The 10,169-nt window shown below is 45.1% G+C and overlaps 1 protein-coding gene across 2 annotated transcripts in view; it reads left to right on the forward strand.

Moving 5' to 3' along the window:
- Positions 1 to 9,889, forward strand: part of VPS41 (VPS41 subunit of HOPS complex) — a 169,633-nt gene extending 159,744 nt beyond the window's left edge. For both annotated transcript variants that reach the window (XM_026502942.4, XM_044385612.2), the window contains 4 exons: positions 6,741 to 6,840; positions 6,947 to 6,991; positions 8,352 to 8,431; positions 9,267 to 9,889. In XM_026502942.4, the coding sequence (XP_026358727.1) occupies positions 6,741 to 6,840; positions 6,947 to 6,991; positions 8,352 to 8,431; positions 9,267 to 9,347 (306 nt within the window). In that variant the 3' untranslated portion in view covers positions 9,348 to 9,889. The remainder of the gene's footprint in view (positions 1 to 6,740; positions 6,841 to 6,946; positions 6,992 to 8,351; positions 8,432 to 9,266) is intronic.
- Positions 9,890 to 10,169: the final 280 nt, after the last annotated feature.

The raw sequence follows: 10,169 nt of genomic DNA on the forward strand, positions 1-10,169 counted from the left end.
CTTTATAAAATATCTATGAGTCTGGTGCTTTTTGCTTTTCATTGGGATGTTTATCGATGATGAACTACAGAGAAATAAGGAAAAGGCGGGAAAATCTAGAGTCTCGTGTTGGTTTTCAACAGCTATCTTATAAAATACATTTTTAAAATTTACAATACAACAAGGTATGCTTATAAGCAGATTGATTATAGACCCTACAACTGGCTGTCTTGAAAATGATGAGGATAAAAGGATAAAGGTAATGCTGAAAAGCTTTGAACTATGGAGAAAACAGTGTAATAAGAAAACAAGAGTTAAGAAGAATGTGTGGGAAGAAAAAATAAGAAAAAGAGTTAAGAAGAATGTGTGGGAAGAAAAAATAAGAAAAAGTCCCATAAGAGAAATAAATCTCTGAAAGATAATACTGTACTTGCCATGCAATGCCCACAAGTACTTTTTGAGATGAAGGCATGATGCCATTATGAAGTTGAGGAAAGAAGAGACCAGTGGTTTACTTACCTTAGTGAAATTCTAATAGGAGATATAAGTTCTAGTTCAAGATATAGATTACACAGAAGAATGAAAAATGATGACAATCTTAATATTTCCAAGAACTGGAAAACAAGATCAGTCTCAAAGGCATTATTAATAATTCCTTTTAAAACAAAGACATGAGAAAGTAGATCCCGTAATAAAAAGTAGAATGTGTTAGAAAATACAAATATTTGAAAAGTAACCAAATTGAACTCTTTGAAATTATGTGAATTCATTTAAATTATCAATTCAGTGCAAGGCCAATAATAGATTGGATACAGCTGAAAGGGAGAATTAACTGGAAGATCTGATGACCTTGTTCAGTATGCAGTGCAGAGTAATTAAGAGATAGAAGATGTGAGTGGTTAACAGGGGCGCCTGGGTGGCTCATTGGGTTAAGCGTCTGTCTGCTTTTGGCTTAGGACATAATCTCAGGGTCCTGGGATTGAGTCCTGCATTGGGCTCCTTGCTCAGCGGGGACCCTGCTTCTCGCTCTTCCTCTGCCCCCACTCGTGTGCTCTCTTGCTTGCTCGCTCACTCTCTATCAAATAAATAAAATTTTGAAAGAGTGGTTAACAGAGACATTGAGGTTAGAATGCACACGTCCTCAACCATAGGACTTGGGGAGGACAGACTCAAAAGACGAATAGGAAAATCTCAAGTTGATCAAGAAAAAGAAGAAATATATATTTTAGGAACAAACAAGGGAGAACATAACTAAACTAAATGCTCCAATTTTATATCAGTGTATTTGAAAACTCTACCAATTTTCTAGGAAAATATAAATTACCAACATTTACTCAAGAGCAAATAGACCAATGGTCATTAAATCAGTAGTCAAAACATAAAGCCACAATAAAAGTACTATTCCACAGTCAATTTCAGAGGTTAGTTTCATCAGACTTTTAAAAAAAAACAGGCAGTCCCCAAGTATATTTTGTAGTTGACCTTTCAACCAGGACCTGAGGGGCAGGGAGGCAACATCTTTACCCTCCAGAGGGGGTGAGAAATGCAGTCTTTCCTCAGGACACGATGGACCCAAGTGATACCTGCGGTTCCCATCAGCTTTAAGGAAAAGGAGGAGGATGCTGGGAGGTGGCCAGTGGAGCTGTCCCAGCCCTGCCGTGTCGATTCAGTGACTGGAAGGGCAATAACATTCATTAGAGAGAAACCAGCATCTTGAAGACTGCTTTCCTGCTCATCTGAACAAATAAAGAATAAAGCCTAAAAAACAAACAAAATAAAAACCCAGGCAGCCCCTATTTTATATCAATTTTTCCAGAGAACGGAATGGAACTGGGTTCCTCATGGGATGCTGGTCTAACCTTTCCAGCATCATATGAGACAGTTAGAACCCTGTTTCTTTAACATGAATGCAAAAAGTCTACATAAATCATTAGCTAATTGAATCTGACCATGTAATTATTGAATGTATATATCATAAATGTCATAAATTTTAAAGTAATTATTATCTCTGATAAAATTTTAATCAAAAACCCCAAAGAATCTTTTACAGTTCTAAATTTACGTAAAAGGCAAATGGCTAAGATTATCCAAGAAGAATAAGGAGGGCAGATTTATCAGGTACTGAATTTTAATATGTGGGAAGGTAAAATGGTGTAACCACTTTCCCAAATAGTAAAGCAAAGCCTCATTAGGAAAAAGCCCTTTGCTTCCCACATCTTCCTGCCTTGGGAATGTGAATGTGAGGCCTGGAGATACAGCCTCTACTTTGTGGCCACGAGGCAGCAACCTGGAGGTATATTCTCCTGTTAATGGACATTTAGGCTGTTTCCAGTCTAGGGCTATTAAGGATAAAGTTCCAAAGGACATTTTCATACAGTTCTTTTGAGGACCTGCTTTTCATTTTGGGTAACTACCCATCAGTGAAACTGCTGGGTCATGGAACAGGTATGCTTAATTTTTTAAGACTGTCCAGTAGTTTTGCAAAGGATGGCTTCCCAGCCTCCCAGGTTTCTCTGCCCAGATCTTTTGCAGGAGCCCCAGCCAGCTGTGTATTTTAGTTGGACACACACTGAACAAAGTTGAAGTGTTTGTAGAGGAGGATGAAAGGCACAAGAAAGTGTCAGCTTTGTTGTTTCTTCTGAAATAAATCTGAAACATATGGTAACATCTTTATAGATATGTTCAATGTAAGTGGAAGAGACTGAAGTAGATGCTATATGTTTGCAGTATTTCATATTTGTTTTTAATTGTATTTAGTGCATGCAAGCTGGGGGCGGGGCAGAGGCAGAGAGAGAACTTCAAATGGACTCTGTGCTGAGCGTGGAGCCTGATGTGGGGCTCGATCTCACAACCCGGAGATTGTGACCTGAGTGGAAATCTAGAGTTGGACAATTAACCAACTGAGCCACCCAGGCACCCCAACAGTAGTTCATATTTTAAAATGAAACGTAGCACAAAGTAATGGCAGATAGTATTCAGAATGTGGATGGCGGTGATTTGACGCCATTCTGGTCATAAAGACCTGGATGGCAGGAGAGCGTGAGTGTGCCCCAAGTGTATGAGTAACAGCAAGTTTGCAAGGCTGGAAAGGAGACCGTGGAAGGCATCCACAGGGGGAGCAGGCTGTGGATGATGACCTCAGAAGGTGGAAGTTGTCAGGAATCATGAATGTGAAGGTCAGAGAGGTTTGAAGAGGACCGATTTTGACTCAGCCATCAGTGTTTTTTTTTTTTTTTATTTTTTTTATTATGTTATGTTAGTCACTATACAGTGTTCCATGATTCATTGTTTGTGTATAACACCCAGTGCTCCATGCAATACGTGCCCTCCTTAATACCCATCACTGGGCTAACCCATCCTGCCACCCCGCTCCCCTCTGAAGCCCTCAGCTTGTTTCCCGGAGTCCGTAGTCTCTCATGGTTCGTCTCCCCCTCTGTTATCCCCCGCTTCATTGTTCCCTTCCTTCTCCTGATGATCTCCTTCCTATTCCTTATGGTCCATAAATAAGTGAAACCATATAATTGTCTTTTTCCACTTGACTTACTTCACTTAGCATAATCCCCTCCAATTCCTTCCATGTCGATACAAATGGTGGGTAATCATTCTTTCTGATGGCTGAGTAACATTCCATTGTATATATGGACCACATCTTTTATCCATTTGTCTGTTGAAGGGCATCTCGGCTCCTTCCACAGTTTGGCTATAGTGGACATTGCTGCTATGAACATTGGGGTGCATATGGCCCTTCTTTTCATTACATCTGTATCTTTGGGGTAAATACCTAGTAGTGCAATTGCTGAGTCATAGGGTAGCTCTATTTTTAACTTTTTGAGGAACCTCCACACTGTTTTCCAAAGTGGCTGCACCAACTTGCATTCCCACCAAGAGTGTAAAAGGGATTCCCTTTCTCCACATCCTCTCCAATATGTGTTGTTTCTTGCATTGTCACCGTTTGCCATTCTAATGGTGTAAGGTGGTATCTCAGTGTGGTTTTGATTTGAATTTCCCTGATGGCATCAGTGTTTTAATAAAGCAGTGGGGGACGCCTGCTTGGCTCAGTTGGTTAGGCGTCCGACTCTTGGTTTGGGCTCAGGTCATGATCACGGGGTGGTGAGATCAAGCCCTGTGTAGGGCTCAGTGCTCAGCAGGAAGTCGGCTTGGGATTCTCTCTCTCTCCTCCCTTAGCCCCTCCCCCCTCCCTCTGCCCTTCCGCACCTCCCATGTGCATGAGTGCACTCGCTCTCTCAAATCTTTAAAAGAAAAAAAAAAGACATTCATGGAAAGTACCAAGTATGAACTTTTAAGGGTGAAATCTGTGATAAAATGATAACTACAGCATGTTTTTCATGAGTCAGTAATGATTGCTACAGGGAATAATCCAAAAAGCCTTGTCTGACGTTGAAAACAATACCTGGATAATGTTACATTGTTCTTGTACAGTCTTTCACTCACCGCCTCTGATTGCCTTCAGATCATTACAGGTTTATGGAAGAAATGGCTCTCTCCCACGGGTGGTAGTCACTTTTTTTGGTATAGCTACCTGTCTGGCATCATGTAAATGAAAATGTTTTTGTACTTTTCTGATTTGGGGCCTTGGATTTTGATCCTATGAAGTAGAAAGTCACATACTAAGTAGGATTTGTGTATTTTCCCTTCTCCTGGCAGTGTGCCTCTGAATACTCAAGTTTTTCCTAGAAAATACTTTTCTGTGGGCAACGGATTATACCTATTTCAACAAATGTCCTCCTGGTGAAGAGATGCTCCCTTCTTGGTCTCCAGATACTGTGGCCTCTGCCTGGCCTGCCCGGTCTGCCCTTGCTCCTGTAGTATGTATGCAGTAGGCCGTAAACACCCACTGAGGGACAGAGCCAACGCTTTCTGAAACATTTTACTAAACGTATTTTGCTCAACACTAGTTTTCTTTTTTATTTTGGTGGTGGAAGCTGGGCAGCTTTATGTGTTTGCTTACAAATTTTCTTAAAGTTACTGCTATCAGTACTTCGTAGACATCTTTCTTACTATATGTTTCTCTTCCTATGTGCTTTAATGACATGTTAAAGTTTTGATCTTTTTAAAATGAATCCAAAATTCCATTTCTAGTAGCATTTTAAGGGATAAAATGTCATAGGTGGTGTCTCGATGAATGTGGAAATAGTAAAGCTTTGTTATTTCCTGCTCATCAGTACTAGAAATGGTAGGTATAGAACTTTAATCTGGTCGTCAGCTCTGGGTTTTGTTTTTTGTTTTTATTTTTTTTTACTATGTGCCTTCATGTGAGTGGGGAGAAAGCCTCTGGGCTGCATTCACCGCAGCCCGTGCTGTCTGGGATTTGAGGGGAGCACATATGAGTGGAGATGCCCGGGGATGGCGGACTCCAGGTGGCTGCTCCCTGACTTCCCTTCTCAGTGGCACAAATGGAAAACCTAAAAGCAGGACACCCACGTGGGTTCTAGAGGTGAGACCTCACTATGAAGAAAGGCGGGCTGCACCTCTGAGCAGTATTTGCTGGGACCTAGAGCAGGGCCGCAGTGATGCGGGGATGGCGTCATTATGTGAATTTCATGGCAGTTACATGTGAGCGCCGAGAAACATGTGCAGCAAGTCCCCTCCAGCTAGATGGGCCACACAGTGCGACTGAGAATCTCTCTGCCCTCAGGCTCCTTGAGCGCCTCCCTCTTAGAAAAGCAACTAGTTCTAGTTTAAAAAAAAAAGGAAAAAAAGGCATCTAGCTTAAGCATACCCCACACAGCCTCTCCCAGTTTCTAATACAACACCTGAGAAAACCCAGAACAGGCTGGAAGCTCACCCTGGGGCCAGCAGAGTGGAGTAGAACTTAAGGGAGGTTGTCTCTCGGTGCTGTGTCCTTGCTGAGAGCAGGTGGCCGTCTTTGCATCCCACCCTGGCTCTGAAACACAGAGCGGGTGCCAGCCAGCATCGGCAGCCTGCCCTCGGCGTCCTGACTTCTGAGGTTCCTACAGTATTGCTACCACTCCTAATTCTCCAGGCAGGGAGGGAGAAAGCACGTAATTAAGCCGACAGCGTCACAGGGAAAATGCATAAAGGAACAGAAAGTGCAGTACAAGGGTGAAGAAAATGAATCTTGTAACAGAATGTTAATATTGGTGGTCATTTTTCAGTTGTCAGCCCCTCAAGAGTCACCAAATTTGACAGTTACCAGGGACACTTTACATCCTTAGCACTATAGTCAACAGTTTGGATCGGAAGGAAAGAGGGATTGTAGCCCAGAGGGGATTTAGGACAGAAATCACATCTGTTCAGTTTCTCTGTGCTCTGTTGCTTGTACATGATAGGGGCCCAGTATATATTAGTGCAATAGATAGAGGGGTTTATCATGGAGGATTGGGGGATAGCAAGTTTTCCATCCTGGGCAAAGGTCTGGAGGTTGGAATGAGCAGGTCACTTAGGGGCCAAACTGCCAGAAAGAGTCTGCATTAAGAAGCTGTGTAAGGTGATGTTAGTGTTGGTTAACACAGCCTTCCTTGCCAGACTTTGCAATTTGTGTTTCATTTCACAAGTGCCACAGGAACTATTCTATGTTCATATGTGCAGTGGTGACCAAGTGGAGGCTGGAGAGATTGGACTAAGAGTTTCGGAGGGAAAAGCTTACTGAGGGCAGGCAAGCGTGAGTGCCTCATTGGACGATCTCAGACACACCGATGTTCTGAATCCCCCGTTAGAAGGGTTTGCCCCCATATTTGAGTCTTTTAAAAATGGCTTTTCTCTTACAATGTGTGCATTAGATTCTGCTTCGTGAAGGCTGCAAGAAGATTCTCGTAGCGGACTCTTTGTCCTTACTGAAGAAAATGCACCGAACTCAAATGAAAGGCGTTCTGGTCGATGGTAGGTGAAATTGAAGCAATCCTATTGGAACCGCATGCCTTACTTTCAGAAGAGACGGAGCAGATACAAATACCGTATGATCCCAAGTGTGTGTGTTCCCTTGCAGAGGAGAACATTTGTGAATCGTGCCTTGCCCCTGTTCTTCCAGCAGGTAAGGTGGTTGGGAGGGGGAAACCCCCAAATGTGGGCTCATGAGGAGTAGAATTAAAATTTTGACATTAACTATCAGATTATATAACTTGTGGAATAATCCATTTTAGAGCAGCATTTCAGCCCACAGCCCTCCTCAGTTGCACGCTGGCACCACCGCTCTTGAAAGCTGGGGTGCTCACGCGACAGTGAGTCTGCGTTACCTGGGAGGCTCGTTAAAGCCCACATTGCTGGTCCCACCCCAAGAGGTGCGGGACCCCAGAATCTGCAGTTCTAACACGTTCCCAGGTGATGTGGATGCTACTTCAGGGGCCATTGTTTGAGAGGTCGTGGCTTTAGAGTAAAACAAAATGGAAAATCTACCATTGACAATGTTTAAATTCCAAGGTAGAAGAATCATGTGTATCTGGGGAAACAGATATAAGTAGCTTCCCCTTTCTTTAAACTTTTGCTCTGCTAGGCACCTAAGGTTTCCCACATTTCCACAGAAACCTACTTGCCATCTAATCCGAACATAAGCATGTGTTTATATAGTTGGTAGACCTGTATGTTGTGATGTGTAATCAGAGCACCTCACGTAAGGAGAGGACAGGAGGAAATTCCATAATTTGAAAGTAGAAAGCAAAGCATAGTTATCAGGATGCAAAAAGTGTTTTTAATATAAATTCAACATAGAGGGGTCCTGAAAGAGCTAGCTGATGTAGGATGTTACTTAGCTTTATGGGATCATAGAACAGGACAGAAGTCGTTCCAGTCAGCGCCTTTTCTAGGGGAACTAGGTTTGAAGTGTTCATGTTGAAAATGGCCGTGGGCGCAGGAAAAGTGGGGTTTTGTCGTGGTGCAGACCAGTGCACGCGCATGGCAGAGTTAAACTCTCGCAGGTGCAAGCTCGCAGCCGAGGGGTCGAGCCCTGCTGTGCCCCAACGCCCCTGAACAGGCGTGGCTAAGGCAGTGAGTGAACTGGCAGGATTTCCTGAAAGCCACAAAATGGACTTCAGCATATGGTGTGTTTCTCGTGTCTGAGGGTCTGGGGCAGGGAGGAGGGCATGCACATACCCTAATTTTTTAGAATAAACGTGCTGGCGTTTGCTGTGAGGTTGGCCCTCGTTTGTAGTTGTCTGGCAGGGATGACAGGCACGTGACCTGTGACTGAGCACCCCCACTGCAGTACCTACTTTTCATCAGGTCACACCCCCCTGCGTGTATTAGTATTCACGGGGGGGCATCCGTGAATACTAATCCTCCTAAGGCAGCTTATTGCTGGAAATTAAACTGCAGCTGGGCTTTCAGGCAGGATCGGTTCAGGGCCTGATCTGCTTGTTGCACTGAGTGCTCGTCTCTCGGCCGCCCTCTCCCTGCAGATGCCGCTAAGCCCTTCAGCGTGGTGGTCTTCCACTGCCGCCACATGTTCCACAAGGAGTGCCTGCCCGTGCCCAGCATGGTGAGTCGGCCGCCCTGACGAGAGCGCGCGGTGCAGTCAGGAGGGATGCGCGCGGAAGTAGGCCCATCCTGTGACTTCTCAGGACTCGTTTTCTATCACCTAAGAAAAATGAATTTCTCAAATGCGTCATCTCTACACAGTAGTCCCCCCTTATCCGTGGTGTGAGTTACCGTGATGGTTAGTCGTGGTCTGGAAGATGATCCCCTTCCTGACGAAGGGCCAGGAGGGCAGTGGTGGCCTCAGGCTAGCTCCCAGCGCCTCCGTCGTTCCCTCCCAGCACGCAGGCATCTCTCATCCCGGGGGGCGGGGAGTACGTATAAGGGAAGCCACAGTCCCGTAACCTGTCACAGTCCCGTAACCTGTTACAACTGTCTTAGTAATCTCTTCCTGTGCCTCACTCGTCACGGGTAGGTACGCAGAGAAAGCCTCGTGTGTTGAGGGCTTGATACTGTCTGTGGGTTCTGGCAGCCCCCGGGGTCTTGGGACTTACTTTCCAAGGGTAAAGGGGGATTACTGTGCTAAACATCATAAAAACATTCGCTAAGTGAATGCGTCTAGGTGGAATCGATGACTGTCAAGCTACAGTGACAGGATGTACAGTGAGAACCATTCTATAGTTTGTAGAACTTTCTCAGCCTGCTGTCTGTATTCTGACACTGCTGTGTTTAGGGTCCCGTTTCCGTGTTCCCCTAAGTCACACTGTGAACCAGCAAAAGCTCCAGGAGAAGGAGCTCCCCCCCCCCCGCCCGCCCGCCCGCCCGCCCATAAAATATTTCTGAATAGGAGAGTAGAAAGAGCTCTTTTTCTAAAATCTGTCTTTCAACGACCTTCGTAGAACTCCCCCGCGCAGTTCTGCGGCATCTGCAGCGCCAAGCACCGCGGCCCGGGGAGCGCCATCTTGGAGATGAAGAAGTAGCCCGGCCTGTCCCCCTCGTCGTCGCCGCTGTCCTGAAGACGGTTGGTTTGTGGACCCCAGTGCTGTTAACGGGATTTGTACGTGTTTATGTGCTGCTCGAAGAACAGCGTCTTCCTCCTTGCCTGTCTACTAGAGGTTTCTCTGTGCAGTTGATGAAGTGAGGGTTTCCCCATCCAGGTCTCGACATCCTTGGGTCACAGTCCGTATTTCGTCATTCGTTTGGCTCATTCTTCACGTAGGAAAAGTCAGTCTGGGAGTTGGAAATGAATTTCTAGATCCTAGGAGAACTGGCCATGGAGCGGACTGCTGAGAGCGGGCTCTGCTGCCATCCGTCCTCACGCTCTGGGTTGGGCTTTTTTTTTTTTAATGTCATCAGCTGTAGTTACCTTCTTAATAGGCATGTAATGAAGCATTGTGTAAACTGTCACTTATTCAAGGACATCTGGGAACAACATGAGCCGGCTGACGTCATGCTGTTTTACGGTAACTGATCACACGTTCTGTGCATCTGTCGATTGAATAAATGTTAGCTCTTACCATTATGAAAGACTCCCTTCTAGTGGCTTGAACAGCTTCATCCCGGAATTCTGGCACACTGAGTGGAGGAGAGTTTCCACACCTTCGAGTGTGAGGGGTCGTGGTTAGGTTTTGCCCACAGGGAGGAAGGGAGGGACACCGCAGAGTCTGAGAGGGATTCGCAGGAGAAATGGCACTGTCCAGTGATGGAGAGTGGGCACAAGTTTCCCGGAGCCTTCTCTGGAGCCTCGTCAGCCCTCGTGGAACCTAGAGAACATAGAATGCAGGATGATCTTACAGTTATTG

This window comes from Ursus arctos, unplaced genomic scaffold (assembly GCF_023065955.2).
Source record: "Ursus arctos isolate Adak ecotype North America unplaced genomic scaffold, UrsArc2.0 scaffold_3, whole genome shotgun sequence".
Lineage (NCBI taxonomy): Eukaryota > Metazoa > Chordata > Mammalia > Carnivora > Ursidae > Ursus > Ursus arctos.